Source organism: Notothenia rossii (genome assembly GCF_949606895.1).
Source record: "Notothenia rossii genome assembly, chromosome: 11".
Taxonomy (NCBI): domain Eukaryota; kingdom Metazoa; phylum Chordata; class Actinopteri; order Perciformes; family Nototheniidae; genus Notothenia; species Notothenia rossii.
The window spans coordinates 44,430,166-44,444,425 of NC_136910.1; the positions used below are offsets into that span (position 1 = coordinate 44,430,166).

Below are 14,260 nucleotides of genomic sequence, written 5' to 3' on the forward strand. Positions count from 1 at the left end.
TAATCCTAGATATAGAACTTTTTTTAAAGCAACCATGAAGCATTTTAAATAATAATCACAATGCTGAAATTAGGTATTTGTCAATTTGTTGGATCAGTTTTTCAACTCAACATTTTCAGGGGAAAATAAGCAGCAATATCTTAAGGCTTTGAACATCTTACTTCACCCAGTGAAAGTATATTGAACGAATTATAGTTGATTCCTTGAGAAATATTGTATCTTTAAAACTCAAAAGGAAATTAATAAATTGTACTAGGCAGAGAACTGTGGCCCAGTGCATTCAATCAAATGATGTGACCTGGAATTCCTCTATCACTTCTTATACAAAAGTGATAGCACTAATGTAATGTCAAATAATACATTATTATTGTCAAAACTCTAGGCCAAGGCCTCTAAATGAGCTGCTCACCTCACCTTAGAGTGAGTGTTAGACAGGGCTGATGAGAGTCATGCTACTGTAGATGGGAATTGGATGAATTGCTTGTTATTACTGTGAGGATCAGATCAATGGCCACAGCCAAGAAACCGTGGGCATTGTGTTGGCAGAGCGCTGGTGTGAAGTGCTGGCCCAATCACATCTGAAGTAGTTCAACAGGATGCTCGGTTGAGTGGTTGTGCTTTGAGAAAAATGATTTTCTCTGAATCAAGTATTTCTTATTTTCAACCCAATTGATCACACTTGTGATCATTAGTATGCACAGGTTTTAAATCCAAAGAAACAAGGTAGAAGAAAATGCTACAAATGAAATAAGTTATGATTATCATATCATACAGTCAGGCGGTGCAGCCAGCACCAAATAACAAATTAAACAAATCAAATAAACGATGTATGCTTTTCCAGTTGATAGTGAGGAACAATGCACAGTACTGTCTCTTTGTCTTTTTGCTTGGTCTCTGTCTCAGTGATTTTGAGTTTTTGAGACAGTATTACATGTATAACATTCCACTTACTTATATCCTGTCAACCCTCGAGCACCTAAACCATTCTCACAGAGTTTGGAAAACTTTTCAAATTTGAGATTAGCCCTTGGCAAAAAGAAGAACGTGGTTAATTTGATTTCAATTAGGGAACACTCACAAAAACATGAGGCAAGTTGACTAGTTAGTGGGCGATAAATGGTCGGCAAGGATGGAAAGCACCTTTTGAAATAATATGTTTTTATAGTTGTAGGACAATGTGAATGTGAGTTAAATCCAAACTTGACCCCTAAAAGCAAGTACCACCTCGAAAAAAAAAAGCAATCCAGGTAGATAAGAAAATACTATTACGTACACACAATGATGATGCTTGTTTTTAGAAGTTATGTAAGTTATTGTCAGTGTTTTATCAGAGTCAAACTAATCAAACATTATGCCTCAGGCCATTGAGAATGAGGATTCATCAAAACAATGAGAAGCAAAGTCGTGATTCATTCACATTAACTGCTGTGTAGAAATATGTTCAGTTAAAATCAGAAATCCAATTGGATCCATTGTAATTATTCAGGGCAAGATAACTTATTTTGTAATAATTGAATTACTGCTTGTTTGAAAAGTAGGACACAGAACAGTTGCACAATGTAAATGCCCTCTACAAATAGCTCAGAAGACTAAGTATATATGTATGTATGACTCAAAGCGCTTGATATGTAAAACTTGCCCTTTTCACAACAAGAGCTACACATGTAGGTGAGCAATGGAGGAAGCAGCCTGTGAGCTGTGAAGTGCGAGGGAGGGGTATGTGTGATAAAAGCGGTCTGATGCTGATAACTGGTCCCCGAGCGCTCATCACAGAACAATATTTTCAGCATGCCGCTAAGGTTTTCCTGCACATGGATTTACACCGTTGACGCTGCCCACATTCATTCCCAAAGCCTTAGGAATCTCAATGAATAATGAAATTGACAGGCCTCATTTGTTTGGTTGTCTGTGTAACAAAAGCCAAAGCCAGGCCCAACCCTGTGAGGCATAGCCATAATCCCTGGGGATAATACTATTGAGTGCAATTGAATGGGGTTATCTGTCAGCAAGGACAGACAGATAAGAGATGACTGGTATTTGGAGACTTTTTGAATGCCTCGCAGTATAGAACAGGTGGGATGGAAGTTAATCGCCCCTGTATTGAAATGTCAGCGCTTTATGCACAGTACAGAAGGGGAGGCAGAGGCATCAAGTTAAATGGGATTTTTAACAACCTTTTGAGAATGACCAATTGTTATGGATATTTATGGTATTGTTTTTAAAGTACTGTATTTGAAAAGAAAGAATCACCATACTATGACTATTTCTTTTATATTGTAGCCACTTTCATACAGAGAGAGTTCTACCATGTTTTGAATTTAGTATTGAGAACATCCAATATTTGACGTTGGAATTTTATGTTATTCATAGTGTCCCCCTAGATTAATTTATTTATAACTCTAAACATGTATAATAGTAAGTTTCTGTTTTTCACCTAGTTAAGGGAGTTTCCACATTCATTACCGGTCGCCATGTGGTTGATATGAGTGTGTGATGTGTTTTTTTTATTTATGATTGGTTTTCTTGGCTCTTTCTTTAGAGGCATTGAGGAATATTATAAAAGGTTGCTCTCTTGTAACAATGGCAAAATGCGGCGATTGACCCAAGAGACAGGCTTGTACAGTAGGAGCCTTGACCTCTCTGACCTCTGCCTTGCTTCCCTTCTCCCAGTGGTAATCTCAACATGCTGACTTTTCATTAGGGAAAAGAGCAGAAATTAACCTTTATCCTTTCACTTTGTTGCATAATTTTTCTTTTTCATTGTTGAATAAGGTCTGACCATAATATATTCAAGCTGTAAGCGTTAGTCCAATGCAATACAAGTTTCTAGAATGATTCTCCGCTTTTGTCTTGGTCAGAGACTATGAGGCTATGCCAATTTAAGGTTTAACAAATAAATAAATATATATATAAACACATATACAGTATTGGTATGATTGTATCCAATTTTCCTCCATTCAAATAATGTTGATAACATTTAACTGAAATAATAATCAGCTTTCTTTGTTGTCCAATGGGCAAAGTGTATCTTCAAAGTTGAACACAATTATGTTGAGCAGTTGAGCCTATTTTCAGGAAGTCAGTTCACAGGCAGAAGCAAAAAGCTTATGGAAATCCGGTTTTGTCAAGTGATAAATACTATGGGAGCAAAAGGGCATTTTCCACAAACTTCGGACATGCATAATTCAGTATGACATAAATAACCAGGCCACCCTCCAACTTAGTCAGCACCCTTCAATTATTAAAGTTGTGCTTTGCAGAAGATCACCCCAAGTTCATCAGGATATGATATATACATACCATATTATAATGGTTAGAATACTTTTTTTAGGCAATCTCTGTTGGAGAATTTTTTAAGCATCACTTCCAGTTATGTCATAGATGGCAATAGCCCTTTTGCCCCCGCTTAAAGTGCAGGCCCCCGGTTATGTTTAGTAAGGGTCAACGGCCACCCACCGACACACCTCAGCATCTAATCAACCACACCAATGGCCCCTGTCACTTGACCTTTAGACATTGCATTAAATTACACTGCACTGCATCACATTACTTCTCCTCACTCGGAGCCGATGGCTATTTTAACTGAGTGTGTATGAAAGACGGTGGCTATACACTGTTTCTGTGGTTTCAGAAATAAATGTACACTTAACAATATTACTTCCTCTGCTAGGATGGAGCAAATTCGCATTAACAGACTTAATTCACAAGATTGCTTCATTAAGGTGTGGAAACCGTTTTTGACATTGCTGGAGGATAATTAATCATTTAATTAAAGAGCTCTTCTGCTGCTTTTATTTTACTTACTCTAGATTGCGTAATTCTTAATTTTGTCTGGTGTTTGGCAATCCATCCCCATTTATTTTGTTTTCTCTTTTCGGTATTATTTTTTTGTCGGGATAGGGTTACCCTTGGCCTTTTTGTTTATGTCTACGATACTGTCGTCTGGCAGCTTTAGACTATTCTCAGAAATTGTCAAAGCAATACCAAGCTTTTCTTTCTTTTTCTCTTGTACTCCATGTAAAGGTTTCGGGTACCTACTTACTGTACAGTATATTGTGTATGTCTTTGCTTTATTGTAACTAAAATACAAATTCAAAATAAAGTATTAAAAATACAAAAAAACTATATTACTCGTAGAATACAGGATTCCTATCTTTACCAGAGTGATGTAATGGCATGCACAAACTGCTGAGTTCTGACTAAATGTAAGCAGGACATGCTGTGCTATCAAGAACACGGTTGAGCTGGCCGGAGCCAAAGTGAACTGTCCAGGCCGGGCCATCTGGGGAGCTGGCACTGAGAGCCTCCACGGAAGCACAAATCATCCTCTCAGAAACAACCACTGAGCAAAACAGATTTCCTGTGACAACTACATCATGCTGTGAATCTCACAGCTATCACCTTAATCCTCATGGTTAATTGTTTTTCAATCAAAAAGTATTTAACCTACCTCGTATTTCGAAATTATGTTTAATCTCATTCTCTTTGCACGTCATGTCTGTGTGCCCTCCGATGTTAACCCCGTAGTCCTCGTGGAACTTCCCGTCACTCAGCTTGTTGTGGAGCTGGTTTGGCGTGGAGTTAAGGGAGTGTCCACATTGGTCATCGTCATCGCAGTCGTAGTCATCGAGAATGGGGGTCTCCCGGATGGGCATACCGATGACGGAGTTCCCGTGCTGGTGTGCGTTTCGAGAGCCCCGGTAGCTGTCTCTGCCCTGGGGTCCCAGTAGAACAGAGGGGATGTAGTGGATCTCATGGGTGGCCTCGGTGCTGGCGCTCTTCTGTGGGATACGGCGGCGCTTGCACCACCGGTGGCGCGTATACAGGACGAGGGTGAAGAGGAGAATAAGGAGGAGGAGAGCAATGAGGCCTCCCTGGATAAGAGAACAGGAGAGAAAGAGAATTAGAAAGGAAGCACACAAGAAGAAAAAAAATGCTCTGATCACACTTAATTGGTCATTTCAGATTGTACACAACAATACAAACACCGTACACCTATAACAATAACAATGATTGCTCCAGTGTCACTTATATTAGGTTGAATGGCAATGAGCACCAATTGCTAGCTATTGAAAGAGTTCTAGCACTTCATTACATGGTTAGTTCTCCAAATAACAAGAGGCAGGTACAATCAGAGACTAAATCATTTGTTCCTTTGCTGCTGACAAGTGCATTGTGTAAGTAGAAAAGTATGTATCACTTGAAAATGTAGCAGGCACAGCAATAAGGCCAATCTAGCAGATTCTTCTTTATGAAGGAGAGGTTTTCAAACTGTGTGCTTAACATCAAACAAAGTGAAACAACTGTGCCACAAACACCCCTTGTATCCACAAATATACATCATACAGTATGTAAAACCTTTACGAATGCATCGTGCTACTATTGTTGTTATAATAATGTGTCTTACTCTAATTTGGATGATGACTGTACAGCTCATACAGATTTATTACCAGATACACTGCTTCATATTTATTCAAATGCAAAATTGGTGATGTACAGGAGATAGCCATTATAAACGTATATACATGCAGGCAAACATCATAAACACAAAATGATAACCAAGAAAATCACGACAGCTTATGATGATTATAGAAAGGCTATACGAGTAGCGATTGGGTTTCTGTTATCGTGCCATTCTCTGTCTTTATAGTTGCTCTCATGCACAGAAATGAATCAGAAAATCCTTTTCTTTGTAGAAAACTGCTGCAACTGGCCTCCTATCTTCAGAGTGTCACCAGGGATGCACCTTTCTTTTTTCTCCTACGGTCCTTTCTCCTTCTTTCTTGTTGTCATGTAAATGCACCAGAGCATCACATTTATCCACGCTTCATTGGATATCTCACCATCACAGAAACATCAAACACCCTGCCATACATGCTGCGACTGGATGATAAGGTAAATCCATATGCACGGACAGAATGCTGGAAAGACAGGGAGGCCATGACTTATTCTTAGATGTTTCTACAATGACAAGCCAATGGGTGAGACGAAGTGTTTGATTCAGCAGGACACGAAGACCTGAAGGCGATATATATTCACATTGTCAAAAAGAAAATGCAAGGTCAGCGCTTTTGCGTGACATATTTAAAGATGTGGTGATATTCCCAAAAGTACACACGGATGCCCATATGCATACATTTCAGCCACAGGAGCGTGAACATAGAGAACAGTACATACTGTACACAAACAGCACACACGTACGAAAATTAGCTCAAGACAGAATAATGAATAAAATCCTAAAGGGGTCATTCATCACAACATTTAGAATTCCATCTTGATGAAGAAAAACAAACCCCTTTGAAATTATAACTCATGCACTGCTGGGTGTCCATAAATCAACCAATGCCGAGAGGGGAGGGGCGCAGAGAGCACCGGTGCCACGGACAAACTTGTTCATTAATCTCCAACAGGATGGCAGCTTTGCAGAAATGCACTCCCGCAAACTCCCCTTTGTCTGCACTTTTACATAAATTCCCCTGAAGAATGGCTAAAACATATGAAGGCTAATGTTTCATTTTAGCAACAAAAGGATAATGGAGTGACATTGTATGACTCTGCAGTACCACTGTACAATGCAATGCAATGAAACAAAATAAAGTGTGGAAATCTCTGTTCCAAGAAGCCGTTTTATCAGCCACAAATGTAAGACATAAATATGTTCAGTAGCTAGGCAATGTCTGGGATCATCTGAACACTGCTGTAACACGGCAGTTGTCACTGGATACTAAAGAGGAAATTGTCCATTTGTCATGGAAATGTCAAGTAATTATTCATTTTACAATGACACCATGCACTGCCAGGACACACTTGACATTTAAAACCTTAATTATCCTCTGTTTACATTTGAATACTGCAGATTTGGTGCACAAGTACAGTTACAGTATAGACAGTCTTAAGGTTTTACAAAGTACAAACAGTCCTACTAAAAAAAGCTATATATATCTCATGTCAGCTTTTGCCGTTTCATATTTTTGTTAATTTGACTGTCACATCAGCTTGCTCAAAATACTCTCAAATTCCCTTTCCTGTATCATGTCACAATGTTTTCCCTCACGCTTCCCATTGTTCTCGCTTTGTGTTCTCTCTCCTTCTCGATTACTGTGCGTCCCTCCGTCTCCATTACCCTTCATGTTTGATCACATCTTTCTTCCACTCTTCAGTACAGTTGCCGTATACATTCACAGTGGCAGATGTAGCCATGAGGGAAAATGGGTTTTCTGTTCATCCTCAGGCCTCACAAATCCCTGCTACTTTAGTCCCAAGTGACTTCACAGGAAGGAGGGTGGCTGGAAACTCCATGATACCACTCTGTTCTATAGTGTAGGTTTACTTCTGCCAGTAATTATTTTCCTTACTTTGCATTCTTTTTTTTCCTCAATAACACTCATTTCCCATATGAATCACATTATTATTTTATTTTGCCTTTAGTTCTTTCTCTGCATTCATTCTCCTGTTAATTTTTTTCCTGTTGTGCCTGCCTTTGACCTCTCATTTTCTTCCCCACGTACCTCTCCTCTGTGGATCATGTTGCCCCTTTCCTTTCATCATTCCCTGCCAGGTTCACTTGCAATGCTTTCATCCCTTTTCACTTGCTTTTTATCCTCAGTCTTTTACAGATTGGATGTAGAGTTTGGGGACGAACGCCTGCAATGAATTATTCAGCACATTATCTCACCTTATTTTAACTGACATAATACCAGCAAATTCCTCGGATTAAGCTATTACCTTGGTTTTACCAGTCATCTTAAAGGAAGGAGCAGGACAGAAGCGTGTTTGTACTTTCTGTTGGAGCTTATAATAAGCAGTGATATTCATAAAGATATTGGCTGAGTGCATGACCTCCGAATAAATCTGGAAAGCAGAGAAAAAAATCTATGAAAGTCTAACATTAAGGGAAAAAATATTCTTATAAATATTAAATCATGCTGCCACTGTTTACAGTACTGGACTTATTCTAGTGGTTACCATATTTCATAAAGCTCTGCAAAAAAACAAAATCCCTGGATGAGAAAAAAAATCAATGCTGCACATTAGCAAATATGAGCATAATACAATCTGGTAATTTTGTTTACTCCCAAGAAAAAACACATTTGACTAAAAGATAACCCAATATGTGAAAGCAATGAACATAATGTGTCCAGATGGCTGGCTTAGACAACAATATAGTTAACATGGCCTCCAGAATTATTATTTTGTGTGTGGCTTTATTAGTAAGACAGACATGTTAATGTCTATACAGTCACCTTAACATCGCCCAGTAGAAACGTTTCAGTGTAGCTGTTCATGTTCAGGGATAATGAAAACCTGCAGAAGTGTATTTGCTCAACAGTAACATATTACATTGGCACTTGGAAGTGGGGACTCCAGATATTTGGTGTTAATCTCACTAGTTTAAGTAGCAGAGAGTCATGACATGATAAACTCCCACCAATACCTCATTAAGACTATATCACAGAGTTTGATAGAAGTGAATGTGAATTAAAGATATTCCATAACTAATGACAATCAGACTGTTGTGTGTAATGTAAGAACATGAAAGGTTAGGGTTAGGGTTGTATTATGCTTTAGAATAAGCCATACCTAAATGTCAACATTTCAGCTGTCACTGTTTAAAACTCATTAATACATGCCTGAAGGTTGTACTTATAACTTGACTTATTTGCATACTCTATTCCCCTGCAATTTCCTGCTCGTTATTAAACTTTACTTTTTTTACGAATGATGAAAACAATATGATACGTACTTTTAAATTTATTTATGTTAAGCAAGGTGGTCTAGCTTGCTTAAAATATGCTCAACTTTGACTTTGAACATGTAGCAACATCCTGACTGTGTTTGTGTTGTTGTTTTTGCTCCAACATTCTTTCAGCACATTTCTAATGTTGCGTCTAATCTCAGCAATGTGACAATAATTCTGATGACATTTATTATGTTGCAGACAGATATAGCACTGTCACCATGGATCTCTAAGATGTGTCACCTCATTTTTGCGCATTCATAGAAAAGAGCAGATGTCTAGGCCGATTCCCGACTGAATTTCATATTCAAAACATAAGTTAGCGGTGTCATTGATTGCAAATATCATCATTATGTATTATAAATGCAATGCTAACTGCACAAGCATGTAGCAATGAATAGATAATGTATATTCAGATAACATCCTAAATAAATGATTCCATAATGAAAATGCACATGACTAGAATTGAGATTAAGTACAACATACATTGTTCTTCGTACCAATTATCAAATAAATGATATCAAAAATATAATGAATTTACTACAGTTGTGGTGTTTCTATTGTTAATGTCAGAATTAATATATGGTCGTCACATTTTTCGGTTGCTGTCCTTTGTTGTTTCAGGAAAATAAAACAGTTTGAGGTTTTAAAAAAAGAAAAAAAATGTTGTGAGGCCTGAAAAAAAGAAAGAAAGAAAAATGGTATCATACATGATTGAAATGGGTTACTAAAATAAAAACACTGACATTGGTATTTATGAAACAAAATCAGTTACAGTATATTGTTGATATATTTCTGATCATCGGTTAAACCACTACAGTGGATAGAAAAACATCATTATTTCATTGTACAGTATGAATACTTTAGCACAACCGGGTCCCTTGTGATCCTAAGTGTCTCTGTGCATCAACACAACACGACTCGGAGCAAACACATCCAACACATGCTCTGTGGTTTAGCCACCATCTGTGCACAGTGGAGGCTGGAGCTCACTGAACCATGGTTACCATCCACTTCCTGTCTAAGGGAAGAATGGACCATGGCAATCTTTATTGTTTAGAGCAAATGCTCCTGTGAAAAAGCCACATGCTGAATTCAGATAGTCAAACAGAAACTGCAATAACATATGACTTGCATGTAACTGTAGCAAAAACGAGCGACAGATGACGGAGTGGATACCCATGCAGGTTACACAGCAATATGCACTCAAGCACAAGTGTACATACAGCACATACACACACACACACACACACCATAAAGGCCTGTTTCTGTGTTAATGCCACTGTGTGTCAAGGAAAGAAAGATTACCTCTCCCTTTATTATGTCAATGTTTTTATTTTATTTGTCAGCCTCCCACTCTTTTTACACCAATCCCCCTCATGGTGTTGTGTTTCTTGCATCCCTCTCTCCCAGCAGGAAGTTAAAGTGGCATGTGCACTAGCATCTGCTCTCCGTTCTCACTGTCCAACTACAAGTCGCAGCGTGAATGACAGGACATGGCTCTGTGGTTAATGTGTTCCCTTGTCTAATTCACTGTGGAGAAACTATACCTGTCATTACCTGGAAACATGGAGGAATAACTAGTCACAGAATAGGGACACAGTGTAGCTCGACAGATAGTACCTTCATGCCAATTTCAGACAACAACATATTTTACTCAGTGTCAGATTCGGCGATGGTTGAGCTATACATTCTTGCCATGACTTTGCAAAAAGACACCCAAGACTACATAATGGTGGAAAGGATGATGTTGTCTGCTACAACGTATATGATGTCATAAGGAAGGAGGCGCTAGGGACATACTTACCACAGGAAAATAAACAATGGCACCCAAGTTAAGTCGTAGTGAAAAAGCATTACAAAAAAAGACTGTCAACATTCACGTTCCATGCCCTACCCCAGTGTCATTGACATGGTGTACTCTAAGCCCTGCATAAAAGGATGTTTGTTGACATATTTTAAAATAGAACGTGACCCGTTTCCAAATAGCCTTTGTAAAAAAAAAAAGTTAAATCTCAATAATCTATTCTAAAATGACAGCCGCCCTATGTAAATCACTTGAGAAATTACACTGTCCAAAAGCCCATACCTAATCATAAAATCAGATTACACTGTGATTGAAAACTGAATGAAAGTCTCCCACAGCTGAACTGGAAAAGCACCAGGTCGACCTTTCTATTTTGTCCCTTCCACTATGGGAATTAATACACGGTTCCATCATCGCAGCCCATCTCCTTTACCGTCGCCTTGAGTCCTATCCCTTCATTTCTCTGCCTCTCTTTACTCCCCTCGACATGCAATGATGCTCTGGTCTGTCCAAGGAAAATATTTGAGGGCAGATAATGTTTTCTTGAGCCCTGGCCTTGTGTATTATAACTGAGAATTAGGGCTGATGTGCTAGTGTGGTTCTACCGCCCACCCAATACCTCTCTCCCAGGACTTTTCTAGCTTTAGCACACGCATTACACAAAAGATTCCCCTATCTCAGCCAGACTAAAAATAACTCCGTTTCTGACTCTGGGCCTGTTTAGAGGGATGAAGAAGGCATCTATGCTATAGATTAAATATATAAACGACATCTCAGTTTGGCAAAGGGGCATTCTTTAGACATATGCACCACTTGCAGAGAAGGCATTATTTTTAAATGTCATTTTTTAAAGTATGAGTATGTAGAAATACCATTAGGAGGAGGAGCAAGCAATACTCGTGTGGCGTGTGGGTTGTGTGTTGGTGTTCGGATCAGGGGGTCACAGGTTCAAACCCCACTACAGTCACTGCAGTCACCATGTCGTTGTGTCCCTGGGCAAGACACTTCACCCCAAATTGCTCCTGTGGGGATTGCCCACAGTATTGAGTATGTAAGTCACTTTGGATAAAAGCGTCTAACAAGTAATATGTAATGTAATGTAATTACTCTGGCCATGTTTGTCTGTGGACAGATGATTTGACGTGATCATATTGCAATTAGTACGAAAGCAATCAACAAACATGTTAAGGTGTAAAGTTAAGGCAAAAATGAAGGTAATTGTAGAGGATGGGCATGTTCCGAGCAAGGAATACAAAGGGGCCACCCCACTTTATGCCCCTGACACTGTTTGGATGTAAGATGTTCTCTACTTATTGTGTATACACTTAATTAAAATGTGACTCTTACACATCTAAAATAACGGGAAGCAAAATTGAGGTATGACTGCTTGTCAGAAATTAAAGTAGTTTTGTTTAATAATGGAGGAAAGCTTTTTTCTGAATAATGTTATAGTTATGGGCAGCACAGCTGATACAAAACATCAGTAGTTACTCAAATCAGCAGGGGGTATTCAGTTAAACATTCTCCATTATGCCACCCAATGGGCTTTTAAAAGTGTAATCAAGCATACATTAGGTTTGGCCTACCCTACATGTATGAATAAAAACAGTTATCTTGGTTTCAGTTCTGATGCATACCTTTAAAAAGGTGTGTTATGCTTTTTCCATTTCCACATTTATTTATAAATAATGCCCTTTGAGTATTTTGTTTGCACTTCACAAACAAAATAATTACAGAGGAGACCATAAAGTCTCCTTCTTTGAATTTCATTTGAAGTAATTACACAAAATGTTATTATAAAAAGAGGCTGAATAGTACAAAATAAATTAAATAGAATTGAGTGAATGCATCAGTCTGCTACCCATGAGAGCATCAGTGAGGATACAAATGTTGAAAAAAGGGTCCTCACTTAGATAATGGCTCGCATTTTTTTTTCCACGCCATTGTAATAAAGCTTGGGTATATTTCTCAGTATAATGACATCCCATGACGCTCACTGTTTGCATGGTAACCAAATATAATTGCCTGATGACCATGCACCACTGCTTGCTCATTACTGTTACAAATTAGTACTGCTGGAAAGGAACAGACAACAATGCCCCAACAGCCTTAAACCCCCCCCCTCCAGCACAACAGTATGGCTTTAATATAAAAAAAAAAATGATATCTTCACACTGAGGCAGTATAAGCCAACTGTAAGCACACTTGCCTGCCTTGGTGACATTTCAGAGAAAGACATGTGATTAGAAAGGTAATGCCAATATTTACTGTGGTTTCACAAGGGGCCAATACTGGCTTGCTACAGCTGTTGATAACAAGGCAATAAGAGAGCCTGGACAATGAGGCCCTTGGGGTGACTTTGATTGAGAAAAAGGAAGGGCTGAGAAGTTAAAAGGGGCAGGGAATTGATTTTTGCTTTTGTTAAGATACAGTCATCAGAGTGTGGACAATGGTGCAAGAGCAGTATGTGAGAAAATAACAGTGGAAGGACACACAGTAATTTTTTTAATTTCCTATTTAACTTGGAAGGCCATATTTAAAAAGGTGTTTCAATGCTTAAAAGGATTAGTCAGATTGTTCTTTTTGCTGTGTCATCAGAGGCAATTTTGCATCTACCAGATTATAGAAAGAAATAAGACTAAAACTGTGAAATGTCTGTCTTTGCTAGAGAAAGAAATATCCTCACCTTGAAAGCCTGCGGATGCTCTAAAGGTATGTGTGATTATAGGTGTTTTTATGTGTTTGTGCTTGTGAACCTTCATCAGAGACAGCTGGGGCTTCAGCCCTTGTTATATTCCCTGTCGTTTGGATTGAAGTGAGGCCATTATTTGTATCTGCATCTGTCGGCCAAGTGTTACCACAACAGCTTGTGAGAGTAGACCTGTAAGCTTGAGCCAGCAGCTGAAGGGGAAGGTAGTCTCTGTTCATTTGTGCCAAATGCAAGAAGAAAAACCCCCTCCCCCTTCTGCTTCCACCCTCACACCCCCATTCATGGTCATTCCCATGCTCCTCGTATTATAGTAATGTCTCCTGTACGTTCACCTAGACTCTGGGTAAAAGCATAGATGTGTTTGTCTTCCAATCAGGATTGTGAGGAGGACAAAACAAATGAAAAATCACAGTCCTGCCGTGATAAATTGTCATAAATTGAAACTGATTTGAAAGGAAATGCTAATAGATAACCCAGGCCTGAATAACTCTCCTGAGCCCAATTCAAATAGCACAGATGTTCCCAATTGGTGCTTGAGTCATTAATGGCTGCTAGCAAAACACATCTGCTATTGTTAGCGCTAAGGGGAGAGGAAAACAAGCAGTTTAAATGTACATTAATGCGAAATGTCCCCAAGACTTGTCATTGTGATTCGAGAACCAATTAAAAAACAGTAAAAGATAACAGGATAAATCAATAGTGAGACCAGGAAGCAGATGAGGAAATGAGGAAAGGAGGAAAGAAGCCACCGGTCTGCTAGCCAACGGAAGTTAGTATGGCAGAGCTTGGTGGTGCTATATTTAGAGTTCATAGAGGTTAATGAGATATGCAGTGAGGATGGTCCAATTCCCAGCAGTAAATATATGTGAAGTGATGCATCAACATCGAAAGAAGCGTCTCAACTGAACATACATAATTAACATAATGTTTAGCTTGCATAGTTTCAACTTGGTATAGCACGAGAGAGCCAGGGGTCAACTATCGTGATAGGAAGAGCAGAAATAAC

At 38.8% G+C, this 14,260-nt stretch overlaps 1 protein-coding gene across 2 annotated transcripts in view; it reads right to left on the reverse strand.

Moving 5' to 3' along the window:
- The window catches only part of astn2 (astrotactin 2), a 291,201-nt gene that overhangs the window by 196,545 nt on the left and 80,396 nt on the right, over positions 1-14,260 (reverse strand). For both annotated transcript variants that reach the window (XM_079657488.1, XM_079657487.1), the window contains exon 3: positions 4,451-4,874. In XM_079657488.1, the coding sequence (XP_079513614.1) occupies positions 4,451-4,874 (424 nt within the window). The remainder of the gene's footprint in view (positions 1-4,450; positions 4,875-14,260) is intronic.